The 15,418-nt window shown below is 61.9% G+C and overlaps 1 protein-coding gene across 1 annotated transcript in view; it reads left to right on the top strand.

Annotated features, from left to right (window-relative positions):
• Positions 1-629: 629 nt before the first annotated feature.
• The window catches only part of CDH4 (cadherin 4), a gene marked incomplete at its 5' end in the record, with an annotated part of 516,137 nt that continues 501,348 nt past the window's right edge, over positions 630-15,418 (top strand). The window contains 2 exons of the mRNA XM_080814101.1: positions 630-686; positions 3,133-3,244. Coding sequence (XP_080670227.1) covers positions 630-686; positions 3,133-3,244 — 169 coding nt within the window. The remainder of the gene's footprint in view (positions 687-3,132; positions 3,245-15,418) is intronic.

Here is a 15,418-nt window from a genome sequence, read left to right as displayed (position 1 = left end):
GGGAGCGCCCTCCCACCGTGAGCCGGGCAGGAAGTTGGCCTAAGCAGCAGGGGTTCCCCATCCAGAGGGCGCGCCCAGGGTCTGGGGGGTGCTCCCGAGACGCCTCCAGTCCTCAGGTCCCCGCCCTCTCCCCCCAGTACTAGGACGGTCGGAGGCCCCCGGCCCACAAGGGCTCCGACGTCCGGCCGCGCGGGGCGGGGGCGCAAGGAGGAGGCGCGGGGCGCAGCGCGCCGGGCGCGGGCGCGGGCGCGGGCGCGGCGCGGGGGGCGCGGCGCCTTTAAGGCCCGCGTCAGGCCGAGCGAGCGCAGGGGCCGGGCTCGGGGCGGGGCCTCGGCGGGGCGGCCGCGCGGCTTCACCTGCAGTTCGGAGCGCGCGGAACAGAGGCGCGGGCGGCTGCGAGGCCGGCGGACGCACCGGCCTGAGGGAGCGCGCCGCCGGCCGACTTGGCCTGGCTCCCGGAGCCGGGCGGCGATCGCGGCGGCGCGGCCGGGCTGGAGGCGCGGGGCCCGATCGAGCGGCTGCGGCGGCGGCGGCCATCGGAGCTGCGCGATCCGGGCGGCGGCGGCGGCCGGGAGCGGGCTCCGGGCGCCGGGCTCCGGGCGGGCGCCGGGGCGCGGCGCGGCGGGAAGATGACCGCGGGCTCCGGCGTGCTCCTCGTGCTGCTCTCGCTCTCCGGCGCGCTCCGGGTAAGTTGCCGCCTGGCGTCCCGGCCGCTCGGAAGCCCCGGGCGCCGCGGGGCCGCCCCCGGAGCCGGCGGGGCGCGCACTCGCCCGGAGGGGCTCTCCCGGGCGCCCCCGCCGCGAGCACCGCTGCATCCGGAGGCTCCCGCGCCCCGCGAAGCCGCCCGCGGTGGGCAGGAACCGGAGCCGCCGGAGCCGCGGCGAGCCGTGGTGCGGAGCGGGCTGGGATGTGGGCGGGTGGAGGGCCCCGAGAGCTCTGCCCGAAGCGGGACCCGCCAAGCATCCCTCGGCCGCCCTGGGTCCGCGGCCGCGGCTCGGAGCTCGGCTCTCCCGCGCCTGGGCAGGCTGCCCGCTGGCGGAGCCGGCGCGCCCTCCACCGCCCGGGAGCGCGAGCCTCCGGAGTTGGCGAGCCCCAGTCCGGGCCAGGACTGCGGGCGGGGGAGCTGGCGACAGCAGGCAGGGAACCAGCGGCGCTGGGGACACCCGGTCTGGCCGCGCTGCCCGGGGCCGGGGTCTCGCGGCGCGGCGCCGCCTCCGCGCTCGTCCTCCGGGTGCCGACGGGAACCTTGGCGGAGGCCGGGCGGAGGATGTGGACCGCGGGGCACCCTCGCCGCCGAGTCCGCGACGTGCGGCCCGAGCCCGTGTCCGGCGGGGCCCTCGCCTCCGGGAGCGGGGCCGGGGAGCCAGGCGCCGGGCGGGCACAGGCTGAGGGAGCCCGGGAGCGCGGTCCGGGCTGCCGTCCCCTTCCCGCCGAGCCCGCGAGCCCGGCCCCCAGACCGGCTGTGCGCGGCGGGTGCAGGCCCCGGGGGCGGCGTGCGGGGCTGCGCCGGGCGGCGCCCCCGGAGAGGCGGCGGGGCCGCGGGAGTGGCAGGAACCCCCTCTCGTGGCCGATCGGCCTCGCTGCTCCTCCGGCGGCGCGGCTGTAACCTCGAGACGAACAAGTGCGGCGCCCCCGGGCCCGCTCCGAGGCTGCGGGGCGCTCCGGCTGCGCTCGCCACCCGCCCGGGCGGGGCGAAACTTTCCCGGGCGAGTTCGCCTCCGGGACTCCGGCCCACCGTGCAGCTCCGTTCCCGAGGAGTGGAGCCGCGGTTTGGAGCTTTCCCGAGGAAGGAACCCACGCCCCTCGCCCTCCCCATGGCGCTTTTGGGGGCGGGCGCCCGGGCCCCGGCCGGCGGCGGAGTGTGGAGTCGAGGCCGTGAGGGCGGCGGCCCCGCAGAGGCAGGACTGCGGGCTGCGCCCCTGGTGCCCGTGCGCGCTGGCGGGGGAAGGGGCCGCGGCGCTCCGTCGTCTCGGCCCAGTGTCCCTGCCGCGCCGCGCGGTCTCTTCGACGGCTCCCCACCCCGCCTGGCCGGCCTGGAGCCGCCACTCCCCGCAGCCCGGCTGGGGCGCCTTGCTGCCTCCGGCGCCTTCCGCTGCGCAGGGTCCCGGCGCGCTCCAGGACAGGCGGACACCCACCCTTTCGGGTCAGTTAGAGGCGCTGTCTCGCCTGGTTGCGCTAGAGATGGGGGCTCCGAGGGCGGGTCGGTGTTCAGCCGAGCGGAGGTGGGAGGCCTGGAGGGTGCAGCCCCGTCTTTGGGAAGCCTCCCTCCTTGCCCAGAGCCGAGCCGCCCCCGGGAGGACCTCCTTTCTTGCTCTGCCGCCTCCTCCAGTCCTGGTGACCCACGGAGAAGACGTGAGCCCGCAGGCCCTCGGCACCAGAGCCCAGCGTGGTCCTCAGGCCGCCGCTGGCCGCCGCTCCCTGCTCTCTGCGGCTGCCCGTGCTCCTCACATGCTGCCCTCTGTGGGGCAGGAGAGGTCCTCCCAGGCGGCCCTCCTGCCTTCAGCCGGCCGGCCCTCCTCCCCACCGGCACCCCGACCCCAGGCCAAGCCTGCAGGGCCCCCTTAGCCAAGCCGGGCTTCTGCCGGCCCCGCGCGGGAAGCAGAGGCTCCTCCCCCCCGACGCAGGGTCAGAGGGGCGGGAAGTGAGGCGCTGCTTCCCGCGGGTCCCCGCCCCATCGCTCAGGTCGGTTCATCCTGCCCACACCTGGGTGTGAGCGCAGGACCAGAAGGCGTTTCCAGAGCCAGAGGCCACATTCGCACAACTTTGGTCACCGCACGTGGTGACAGCTGTCCTGTGGCCTCCGTGGTTCCTGACACTCCCTCCCTGTGCCGCGTTCATCACTGACACCTGACCCGGGGTGCGTGTGTGCGGAGGGGAGCGCACGGTGCCTGGGGTTGTGGCTCTGCCCTTGGCTTCCGGGGTCCACGGGGTCTGGGGGGGCTGCTGACCCACGTGAGGCCCCAGAGCATGGAAGCGGAGGAGCGCTGGGTTTGGGCGGAGACAGTGGCTTCTGCGTTTCTGTCCTAGCGGGAGGCGAGACCCAGCCTGTAGCAACCCCTGGTAAACGTAGGCTTTGGATTAAATTTCTGTCCGCTTCACATTTGTTCCAACCTCTTTTCTTTCCGTTCTCAGGCCCATAATGGGGATCTTACAGCCAGGGAGACCTGCAAAGCTGGATTCTCTGAAGAAGACTACACGGCATTAATCTCGGAGAACATTCTGGAAGGAGAGAGGCTACTCAAAGGTAGGGGGCTTGGGGGGGTGAGAAGAAATTGCGCCTCGTGCTCTGGACGGGGGAGACCTTTCCAGGAACAGGCAAGGTGGGGCTGCCTTTGAGCCGGGCTCTTTGCAAGATGATGGCTCTGAGGTCAGTGAGATGGGGAGTCTGGGGACCTCAAAGGCATTTTGCATCACAGGTGAGTGATTCAGAATGCCTGTCATTTTTGAGTGAGGTGAATCATTTCCTGGGCAACAAACTGGAATTCGGATGTAACGTCACCCAAATAATGTGCAGGGAGAGACTTTCTTGCTAAGTATTTTTATGTATGAAATTCTGGATTCTTAAATTATCCCTGCTTTGAAATGCATGATAAAGCAGACGATGTTGTTGGAGATGCGGTAAATAAGCCCACAGACGTTCTGTTCACAAATGTGGCATTCATTTTCATTACTGCCCCACTGACAACACGAAAACACACATGCAGGAGGGAACTACCAATTAGCTTTCTCGTAATTGTAGGATTAAATCCACATTTGTGATGGGAACGTCAGAGGCAGCTTCAGAAGTCAAGTGACAGTAGATCATTCTGCATGTTGATCTGTTTCCCTTTCGAGACAAACTAATTAAACTTTCCATTTGCATGGGAGGGGAAATAAATCCGTTCTTCCTTCTGAGGATTCCAAATCCTACCACGAACACCGCGGCTGTGCGCCTTCCCAGAAGTAGCAGCTTTTAGCTGATTTCAGAGGGATGGAGGGAGCGAACTTTGGATAAAGCTTGAGAGCTAAATTTCAGCGCTCACGACTAAATAATCCTCACGCGGCTGACTTTCTCCCCAGTTTTGTGTTTTAGGGAATCTGGGATTTTCCCTTAAGAGCTGACAGGGGCTCCTCTGGGTGGGGAGAGGGTGGGAACACACACACAGCGGGAGGCGAATTTCCAGGTCCTCTTCCTTGGAGGTGGAGCTCGAGGCTTCCCTCGTTCGCGCCTGGTTGTACGAATCGGGATTGTTGCCGGTACCAAGTGCAGCTCTTCTTATGTGCTCGGTGTCGTCTGCGTTGACTGCTAAGGGTATGATACCGTGACTCTTTCGTTGAGTCCCCCCAAAAAATAAAAATAAAAATGAAATTCCCAGCCGTTGACCAGAAGCAGAATGGGCGTGTTGCGCGAGGAAGCTTGTATTGGTAAGAGTTTTTAGGCGCTGCTCTGTGAATTTTAGGAGGGTGGGCCACCTTTCAGGGTGTATTAGCCTACTGAGTGACCCAGTGTGTGCGCTCGGGGAAGGCCCGGAAGATGCTCTCACACTCAGTGTGTTGTAGTGTCACACGTGGCAAGGGACACGCGGTACCGCCGTGTCCTTGTCCAGAAGCTGGCATCCTGGGCCTCCCTGGGGATGGAGCCTCTCTTGATAAGATTGTGGGTATCAGTTTTATTCAGGAACGTAAGGAAAAGTGCCTCTTGGTAAAGCCAAGTGCTACCTACCGTGGAAGCGAATGCCAGATTCTCGTACCTTTTATGATGAAATGTGGGATTTCTAACAAGCATATGGTCTCCGTCCTGGCTGGTTTGTGGTTCCAGGCTGAACTGGCTTCCTCTGCGCTCGGGCCGGTGTCGTGGGGAAATCTTGGCCACTGGCTGGACCTTGGCCGGCCCCCTGAGCCCGGACAGGCTTCACCCAGTGTGGAACGGAGAAGGTGAACCTGGACCAGCCTTCAGCCCTTGGGGATGCACGACCCATATGCGGGCACGTACTTATCCCTGAGAGGAGGCCCAGCCCCACCCAGGTGGAGGGGGGAGGTGCAGGTGTCTCCCAGGCATCGGGACCTGCTCTCACCCTCCTGTGGGACAGGCTAGAGCCCCGTTGCTTCTCCTGCACCTGTGTGTATCCCCTTCCCCCCACTGTTCTCAGGGACCAAGATGTTTTATGTCTTAGAAATAATTTTACACATATGGAGGCAAAAGCTGACGCAGACACACACTCAAATCAGGGCAGATAAAAATTTCTCTTTTTATGTACGTTCTCTGCAAACCACAAGACCACAGGGAAGATGTGAGCATCCAAAATAAAATAAAGCCACGATATTTCTGTTATTCTGGTAGGAATCAAGTTAAATAGATAATGACTGCTTATAATTGAGTTATTCCAACAGAGAGAGCTTAACCTTAATTTGACAAGCAAAGCTTCCCAGAGTCACCGTTTTATTGTAAGTGTCCTGAAAGCCATTAACGGCTGCTTGGTGGCTCCTTCTCTTTGCCTGAGTCAGCTTACCAGCAGCCCCGAACATCCAGATTCCAGAAGGAGCGATTTGTTACACAGTAATTAACTTATTTATGATAAATGGATGGAAGAAATGTCGTGGCATTTTGTTTTATGTCTAAATGAAAAGCATTTGCATTCTAAAAATTTCATGCTAATTAGGCTTAAAATAGTTTTCCCCAATAGGGTAGCAAGCACTATGGTATTGTGAACCTTGTCAGCAGCAGAGCCTCTATGTACAGCCGTGTGGGGCATCCGCTGGGCTGATTTGTAGTGTTCCCGGATCCCCTCCGAGCTGGGTTTCCTGTGCCTGCTTTCTCTGGGCAGCTCTCGAGCGTAACCCCGTACCATTAGCGGTAGTGTTGTTTTCAGGATTGTTCACTTACGGCCGTGATCATCAGTGCGTGGTAATATCTACGGGAGGACGGTTAAGCCGTTCTCCTCCGGCCAAAATGGGACGTTCCGTGCGCCGTAGTTCAGTGTGGGGCATTTGCTGAGCTGGTGTCTTTTTCTCGGCTTTGTTAATAATTAACAGCCCGCCCACAGCTGAGGCAGTGACCTGCATTGCTCTCTCGTGGCAAGCAGAGTCCTGGAAAACCCAGACCAGCTTCGTGGCAAAATGGGAGAGTGATAGGCTGTATAGTGGGAGCCCAGGACGCGTGGGTCCTAACCCCCCTGGGTCCTGGACAGGAGGCGGCGTGTGAGTAGCCGTGTCTGCTGGGGGCAGGAGGGTGTGGAGTCTGGATGCTAACCTCACAATACAGAGAAGAGGGGAGCGCTGTTTCTGAGGGCTGCCTCGGGATGCCTTTGTGCTCCCACTCTGCCTTAGCTCAGGGCCATCCTGTGCAACCCAGCCACACTCTGCTTCCTCCTCAGAGAACTTCTGCTCTCTGGGCCAGCATCTCTCTTGCTGAAACAGGACGGTTCACGAGGGCAGCAGCTCCAGCACTCTGCTCTGCTGTTTTAGACCATCTCAGAGTGTGCTCAGCCAACAGGATAAAACCCCATTACCAGAACCTTAAACGAAGGGGGCTTAATTTTTCTCATGTGATGGTGAAGAGAGATGGTCGGGGTCTGGAGCAGCTTGTGAGCGCCATTATCACTACCTGATCTTTATTCTGCCGTCTGTGGCTTGTTAGCTCGGTTTATTACCTCCTAGTTGTAAACTGGCTGCTGTGGCTCCGGCCATTGCATTTGAGTTTGGAGCAGGATAAAGGAGGGAGGAGGGGCACCATTTGCATCCCTTCCCTGCATGAGGAGATCAAGCACTTTCTCGAGATGCTTGCTGTTCTCCTTGGCTAGAACTAGGTCACATGCCGCTCCCAGCTGAAAGGGGTGGGGAGGCTGGGATGCAGAGAATTGCTGGGAAGCGGAGAATTGCGTTGTCGTATTTGGGTTAGAGCTATTATGATCCACCACCTGGTAGATCCATCTCCTTGGAGCAAGTAAGATTCTGTTTTAGGAAGGAAGGAGGGAGGAATGGATACCGAGGAGATAAGCATGGTGTCTGCCCTTTAAGGCTGTGGCTCCCAACACCCTCCCTAAATGCACCCTGGAAGGAATGACTCATTTGCATACTAAGGCCCAGAGAGGGAGGGAGGGGAGAGGGAGGGAGGGATGGGATAGAGAGGGATGGGAGGGGGAGGGATGGCACAGGGAGGGATGGGAGGGGGCGGGATGGGGGAAGAGCCCACATGCAGGTGTTTGGCATCAGCACCTAAGAATTGTGCACAGCGTCATGGGCAGGGCCAGAGGTACCACTATCGTATCTTGACAAGTGTAGAGACACTAGCCTCTTCTCCAGGCACTTGGGCTTGACCCACCCCGTGAGACCGGTCCCTCTTACTGGGGAAGAAGGCGTCACCAGACGAGGGACAAGAGGCTCAGCTAGTCTGCTGCCGAGCCACACGTGGCTTCGGGCCTGACCCATGCGGTGGTGGCTGTGCAGTGACAGTCTCAAACGAAGTCGTGAATGAGCCCGAGAACGCAGACCCTGTAACGCATCTGGGCCCCCTCAGCTCACCAGCCGGGGAGCAGGAGCTGCTGGGACACCCAGCTGGTGGTGCTAATGAGAAACCTCCTGCACGGGCTGCCTGTCCCGCGTCCACTCTCACCGTCTTCCTCAGGCTCCTGTTCTGTACTGACCCATTCGGCGTACGCAGTCCTGTCTATGATGCTCACACGACAGGTGGACTCTGTTACGCTGCGGTGGCAGCACGGCCTTGCTACGGCTAGGACGATCTGGTTAGGTTACTCTGTTCGACGAGGCTTCTGGAAAAGGGTTTTTCTTTCTTCCTTCTTTCCTCGTGGTAGAGAGGAACCTATTCAGCTGGCCATGCCCTCTGCCTTTTTCCCTTACCTCTTCCTCCTGCCTGGAAGACAGACGTGATGTCTGAGACAGAGCAGCCATCTTATGACTGTGAGGATGGTGGAGCAGGAACTAGATCCTAGGTGGCGTGCTTGACCCACATCCAGATAACCTCTGGGCTCGTTGTCCCCCTGAAAGGTGAGAAAACCAAGGCTGAAATACCACAGTTGGGTTTTTTGTCCTTGGTAGCGCAGGCGATCCCGGGTGAGGGAAGCTAGCACTGTTCACGGCAGCAAGTAGCTGTCCTTCCCTCGTGAAGCCTGGAACACATTTCATCCTCTGACTTGAGCCCAGGTTTGGGGAGCCCCTCTACCCATCCTTTGTTCCTTGGGCCTCGGTCTTACTCCTTCTGTAGCAGCCCTGCTCCTTGTGGATGAGAATCCGTGTCCAGCACCCGGATCGCAGAGCGCACGCCATGGTGCTCAGTACGTGTTTGCTGAGCAGATGGAATGAACAGTCAACCACATTAGTGTCCGGGCCAGGATGTGGATGAATCATTAAATGTAGGAAGCCAGGCTGCCTGTCTGCCCCGCCCGCTGGGGAATGTGCAGTCTTTGCTGGCTCTCTTAGCCGTCCTCCTCCAGGAAGCCAGGGGAGCAGGTCTGGGGTCTCTGACTGCAGTGCTGGCTAGCTCGGGGGACCTCAGCTGCACGAGGGGTGGAGGTGAGGGCGGCCACACGGGACTGCGCCCTGACCGGCGGCTCCACTGGCCTCCCGCCAGCACGTCTCTTGCTCTGGAAGCCAGAGGAACACTCCTTTTGGAGCACCGAGACTTGCTCGGCCTCTGTTGGCAGCCGCCTCCGGGGTCCCCGAAAAGGAGCCTGCTATGGAGCGCTCGCTGGAGACGGTGATGCCCTTCTGGCTGCCTTTGGGGCCAGCCTTGCTGTTTTGGGGTCGCTTGGGTTCTCAGCGGCTTTTCCCCCCGATTTTGTCTGGGGGCAGAGATAGGTTGAGAAAGGGAAGTTTATTCCCATAGACAGTGGCCTCAGTCAGAGGCGGGGTCAGCCTGGGAAGGCCTGGCTGCCAGGGTCGCACCCGAGCCAGAGCGCCGGTGCAGAGGGGGTCCCGGTGGCCAGAAGGAGGCAAACCACCGCGGGCTGGCACTCCGCAGCCGCGTGGCCCGTGTGGCCCGGGGGGGTGCTGGTGGCCTCTGGGTCCCTAAGCAGTGTGTCAGGAGCCCCCCAGCCCGCATCTCCTAACTTCGGGCCGGTGTGTGTGTCGTCACTGTCACCGGCCGAAGCCCCGCGCTGCAGAAAGCTCACGCACCAGACAGACTCGGGGAGGACAGGTGTGTGGACGCCCCGGCTTCGAGGTGAAGACTTCTGCGTTTCAGAACCGCATGTCTTGATGGCGTCTCAGGATGCAGGAATGCGAGGTCACGTGTGATTGTCCCACAGGACCCCCGGGTTCTGGCTACACCACACGCCAGCCCTCCGCAGACCCCGCTGTGGGAGCCTCTGGAAAGCTTTGCCGACAAGGTAACACAGGTCCTGCTTTGTGGGTCAGAGGCTGAGTGATCGGTCAGGGCGGCCGGGAGGCCGGCCCGGATACGTGCATTTGCTCTACGTTCCCTGTTTGTCCGGACCCGTGCCTGTAGCTCGTTTGTCCTTCCCATGCACTGTGAGCAAAGATGGTTTCCGAGCTCTGAGATCACGTGCCCACAGGCTACCCCAGATGTTCATGGCATCGTCATAAAATTAGCAATTATCAGGGACTCGGATGTGCTAATTGTTTCTCGTCTTGGACATTTGCAACACGCAGAGGCCCAGTGTGTCAAGAGGTGCTCGATCGCCATCGGTGATGCTGAGGCCTCATCGGAGTTGGGTCCAGCCTCCGTGGACACCTCGGGTTTGCAGAACTGGCCCTGGGATCACAACAGCCAGGATTTTGTGATGCCAATGGGCGTTTTCAATTCTGGGCGTGAAGCACACGGTCCAGAGCATGTGCTCTCAGCTCTCGGGCTTGGCCAGCGCTGGGGAACCCCGAGAGAGTCCCCGGTGAGGAGGCCTACGGTCTGGAAGCTGGGACGTGGGTGACCCGAGCACCAGGGACAGGAAGGAGGCCTCCGATTGTGGACCTCGAGGGGAGCCAACGACTCTCTCTGAAGATGGCTCCCGGAACCCTCTCGCGGCAGGACGAGCGTGAGCGGTGCGTGTGCGACTCGTCTGTCCCAGGTCTGGAGGCCCGGGTGTCCCCAGGGCCCCCCGTGATAGGTCTCCAGGCCTACCCTCTCCCTCCCTGCCCCAGTCCCTCCGTCTCTGCATCTTTGAAGCTTAAGCAGATGCCAGAACTCATCACCGACCGAGAGCAAGGGAACGAGCGAGGATTCGTCCTTCCAAAGGATGTGCTGGTTATTCTATTTGAAGGAGCAAGTTTGACGTCGAGTGAATTCCATCACCACAAAACACCATACTGCATGTGGGTTCCTGTGCGCCAAGGGCGGTAGAGCTCCCCTCCCCGCGTGTTGTGAAGCCTCACGGGACAGGCTCCCGCTTTTCGTTCCCAGAGGGGAATGTGGGAAGTTGCCGCCTGGGCTGCTTTTGTCAGAAGGTTCAGAATTTGGGTGACTTTTTGCCCGGGCTCTCGGCTGCCCTCTCCTGGCGTCTCAGGCCGACTCCCTGACTCCCACGCTTCGACAGAAGAGAACAGAACAGCAAAGCTAGGTGGCTACCTTCGGCCGGTGTGTTCTTTCTCCCGAAGCCCACTCCCCTTCCCGACCTCCATCGGGGCAAGCCGGTGTGTGTCGAGGTCTTCCCGGGCACTGACGCACCTGCTCCCGTGACGCCTCCGAGACACCTGGGTGCTCGCGGCGTTTGCAGGTCCTGCCCTAGCCCTGCTGGGTCTGTGCAGAGCCCCCCCCCCCCCCCCCCCCCCCCCCGTCGCGCCCTGCGGCGGTGCAGCCCCGCCCGCCTTCGCAGGCAGGAGTTCGCTTAGGTGGCGGATCCCGTCGTTCTGCCGTTGGCCGGCGTAGTTAGCGGCTTGGGACACACACACTTAGCTGCTTGCTGCTCTGGACACTGGAAATCCAGCAGGGCCGGTCTCCAGGCCGCCGTGAAGGCGTGGGCCGGGCTCGGGGCAGAGTCCTCGGCCTTGCCTGCTCAGCCTCTCGGGGCGCCGTGCTTTCCTTGGCTCGAGGCCCGCGCTCTGTTCCCACAGTCACCCCGCTACTCCCGCCTGTGCGCCCCCGGGCTTGCATCGCCGCCTCCGACCCGGCCGCCTCCCCCGTCCACTTATGAGGGCCCTCCTGATGGCATCGGGCCCACCGCGGTAGCCCGGCCGTCTTTAATCTCCGGTCCTTGCATCAGTCACCACACAGAGGCCCGGGTGCCGGGCAGGGGACACTCACCGGCATCCCCAGGGCCTGCCTCGAGCCTGTGTCTCCAGCCCTGACGCGCTGAGGCCCGTGCACCTTGTTGTGTCCTTCATTCCGTTCCTGGGGGTCCGCAGCAGCTCCCATGGACACCCCCTTCCCTGTGGGGGAAACGGGGTCCCGGAGCAATTGGGGAAGCCGGGGCGCATCAGGACATGCCAGTGCTCGGACGCCCCGTGCCGCTCATCCAGTCCCGCCTCGGTCCTGGGGGTCCCAAGCCCTCCCCGCCGTGCCCCGTGTCCCTAGTGCCACTTGGAGCTGCGGGGGGAGCGGGCTGCGGAGCCCACAGCAGCTCGCGACTTCGAACGGCCCCTTGTTTGGCTTCACTGTTTCCCCGCCCGCAGCGTGTGGGGATTTAGGAAGGATTAAGGTAAGCCTTCAGCGACAGATAAATATCCACCGGCACAAGAGTCCCTCACCCTGCCTCGCCGGCGGGAGGACGGGAGGACGGTCCTGGTGGTGGGGGACGGGAGCTTCCCTGCCCAGGCCGAGGCCCCCCGGGAGGAGCCACAGGGGCGGAGGGAGGCCTTCCTGGCCTGCCACGGTGCATTTTCCATTTGGAACGCAGTTTCGTTAAGTTCCAGCCCCTGGGTGGGGGGTGCAGACCCGTGTCTGTCCGGGAAGGATCCTTCTTTCTCTCTGAGCGGGATGGAGGAGGGCACCCCCCCCCCCAGGGTCCTCCCTCGGGGCTGTGCACCTGTGTGCTCACCCGACGTGGAGAAAGGTCGGATCTTTGTCTCACGTTGGTTTTGCTGCCAAATGTAACTTTGAACACTGTTGACGCTGATCTGCCTGGAAAGCTGAGGGGGGCCTCGGTGTCCGTGTTTGCTAAGTGCGCGGTCCCAGGCTTCTGCTGCCTGCAGGGCCAAGGGGTGGGGGGAGTCACGGGCATTCTTGGGACAGGGGCCCGGCTGGGCTGCCCTCCTCTCTGTGGGCCGTGGTTTCCTTATCTGAAGAGCAGAGGCCTAGCACGTCCAAGAGTGGTTGGGGAGCTGCCCGCCTAGGGGACACTGGTGACACCCGCAGGCCCCCGCGTCCCCTCCCAGACCTACTGTAGTGGGTCGAATGGTGAGCGCCCCAAGAGTCATCCCCCGGAACTTTGTTTGGAGAAGAGGTCTTGGCAGACATAATTAAGTAAGGTTCCTGAGATGAGATTGTCCTGGATGGTCCGGGGGCCTCCATCCCGGGGCAGGTGTCCTCATAAGAGACAGAAGAGCAGAGACACAGACCCAGGAGAAGCCACAGGAAGGGAGGCGGAGGGAGAGAGACGCCACCACGACCTCAGGGGGGTCAGAGAGGCCGAGAGCTGGAAGAGGCAGGAAGGACCCTGCCCTGGAGCCTCCCGGGGGCGGCACAGCCCTTCGCGCGGCTTGAACCTCAGACTCCAGCTTCTGGAACACCAAGAGATGAAGTTCCTGGTATTTCAACCCTCTGAGCTTGTGGTCATTTGCTACAGGTGCCCCGGGAGGCTCAGACACCCAGGGCCTCGGAAACCTAGGGCTGGGCCCTGGGAGCTGCTGGATTGATCTGTCCCCCGGGGAAGTTGGTGCTGCTTCAAGCCGAGGACCTCAGGTCAGGAGGAATTTTAGCCTCGGAATCCCGGGGTCGGCAGAAGCCACGTCATTCCCAAGGGTGTCTGCTGGGTGGTAGGCGGTGTCTGAGCGTGCAGCTCGGGCGAGCGGCGGGCACAATGCTGGGAGCGTCCACCTCACGGGGACAGTGCACGAGGTCCTTCGTGGCAGAGACCCCCTCTCCTGTCTTCAAAAGTGTGACCCGGAGCAACGCCATCGGGTCCGTGGAACAGTTGCTCTCCTCCCATTAGCACCCCTGGTCAGATGCCGTCTTCACGAGGTCAGAGCTGGGATCAGATCGCGTGGTGACGTCATCAGCGTTTTGTTGGTCTGCCTGTGGGCATGGCCGGCGGAACCCCTGGCTCCAGGGGAGGAGGGCTCGCTCCCCCTGCTGCCCAGACGCTGGGGCAGGCGGGAAGGCGCGGGCGCCCAGGCAGGGAAGCATTTGCAGAACGTGCCTCTTCTCTCCCTAAAACTGCTTTGCCGAGCAAATGCAGAAAGGCCTTACTTATTTCTGGCTCCGCGAGTCGAGTTCCCTGTGTTTCGAGCTTCCGCATTTTGGCTGCCTGGCTGCTCGGCTTCTCCAAAAGCAGAGGTTCGCACGCCTGCTCCGGCCGTCCCTGCCGCCGCCCCTTCCTTACTGCTGCATGGGGACGGCCTTGCGTATCCTTGGGGACCGTCGCTTCCCGGTCCGCAGGTGTGTGGGTGCCGGGAGCTCGGGGCCCCCTCGGGGAGTCAGCGGCTGCTGTGTCCTGCAGCCTGGCTGTCCTGACTCTTGTGGGGTCTGGGGTGGGCCTGGCCCGTCCCTCCCCAGGAAGAACTGCGACAGCTGGACTCACGATGTTTCGGGTCCCCGAGCTCCGCTCCCACTGGGCCCCGGGGCTGTGTCTTCTGTTGCCCACGAGTGCCTCTGGTCGCAGGGGCCGAGGGGGAAGGGCCCTCGCTGGGACTGCCAGGAGCTGCTTCCTTGCTCGGTCCTGGGCCGGTTTGCAGTCTGGGGGGATTTCAAGGAGAAAGATGCCCTTTTTCCCTTTCTTGTTTTTCTTCAGTGAGGCGCTGGCAGAGGGAAGCCTCGGCTGGCTCGTCGGACGGGACACCTACGGGAACGCCGTGCGTAGGACGAGCCTCACGTGTGGCCACCTCTGGCGAGCGCAGGAAGCCCCGTGCTGGTCCCGGCGCCCGGCCCTCGTCCCGGTGTCGCTGGGACTGCCGCTCGGCCTGCAGGTTGAGGCTCCTTTGTGCTGGGGACCGTGCTGGGTGCCTCCCTGAGGCCCGCCAGACCCATCCGCACAACCAGCCTGGGAGGCAGGCTCCCTTCCCCTGCTTGGGGACGCCGACGTGTGACGCTTTGGGGCCCCTTGTTCACGCTTCTGCGCTGGTGCCGAGGAGCCTGGGTTGAGGTGGGCAGCCTGTCGCCTGAGGCCACCCCTGCCATGGACACCGCGGCCTCGGATGTTCCCGGTGGACACGGGGCACCCTGAGGTCCAGATCTGAGTGGCTTCCAGGGGCCCGGACCCCCATCCACTGTGTGGCAGCAGCTACACGTCCCGGGGAACCTTCCAGAGTGCCCACCGTAGGAGGACACGCGGTTCCGATGGCAGGGGCGGGTCTGGAGGGCCAGTGGGGTAATGCAGGTGGGCAGTGCCCGGCCCGGGGAGCATGAACACCGGGTCACACCGCTGCTGCCGCCACCGCTCAACCAAGTAGAGCCCGGCCGGCAGAAGTTCTGCTTCCCGGAGGCTCTGGGGAGCCCACATGTGGGCCCCAGCCAGGAGCAGACCCTCTGAGACAACACCGCATTCCTGATGCGGGGCCCAGACCTCCGTGGCCGTGGGCGCCTCTCTTTTCTGCGCGGCCCCAGTTGTGGGTAGATGAGCTCAGACGCTCGTCTTGAGCGTCGAGCCCCGAGATGCGGGGACCCAGCCTTCGATGCCGTCAGTTTTCTGTTAGATGCAGCTCTGTTCGATAGGTCTCTATGGCTGTTTTGGGGAACTTTTTCCTTCTTGGCCTTTCCTGTTTTATGTGCAGCCAGAGACCTTTTGGCAAAAGGCATGTTTTTTAAAATTGAATAAATAAATTACGGCCTGGCTTCTTGAAAGCTCTGTCAGCTCGTGGAGGGCCGCGCGAGCCTGAGTTGTTCACTGTGGTTACTTGTTAACAGGGCTCTGGTGTGATTGGATTGTCAGGGCGTTTTTGGTGCTGGGGTGGGGAAGCGCCAGGGGGGTGGGAAGCTGACGAGCCAGGTGTCGGCGCACAGGGTCGCCCTCTGTAAAGCCGGGCGCTTGTTTCTTAAACCCCTTGTGCTCTCCTACCTTCCCTCGCACCAGGAAGGGATCATGCCACTTACCTCATCTCGTCTTAGCATCTTAAGATAAAAACAGATGACCAGGAAGGGCTGCAGGTGATAAGATTGTGATCAAAAGTCTGTAAAACGATAGAACCTATGTTTTCTGGGGAACAGGGAGGCTCCACGATGACTGTTTTTTTTTTCGGTTAAAGGAGCCGGACCGCTTAAGGATTGATCTGCAGAGAAGTGTGAGATATACTTTCATGTGGGGGAAAAAAATACATGCTTAAAAGGTTAATGGCTGGTAAACGTCAATTTTCTACAATCTTGGCTAATAAAAATACC

This window comes from Martes martes (assembly GCF_963455335.1).
Source record: "Martes martes genome assembly, chromosome: 9".
Taxonomy (NCBI): Eukaryota; Metazoa; Chordata; class Mammalia; order Carnivora; family Mustelidae; genus Martes; species Martes martes.
The sequence above is the reverse complement of the archived record's forward strand: the minus strand, read 5'-3'. Positions and strand labels throughout refer to the sequence as shown.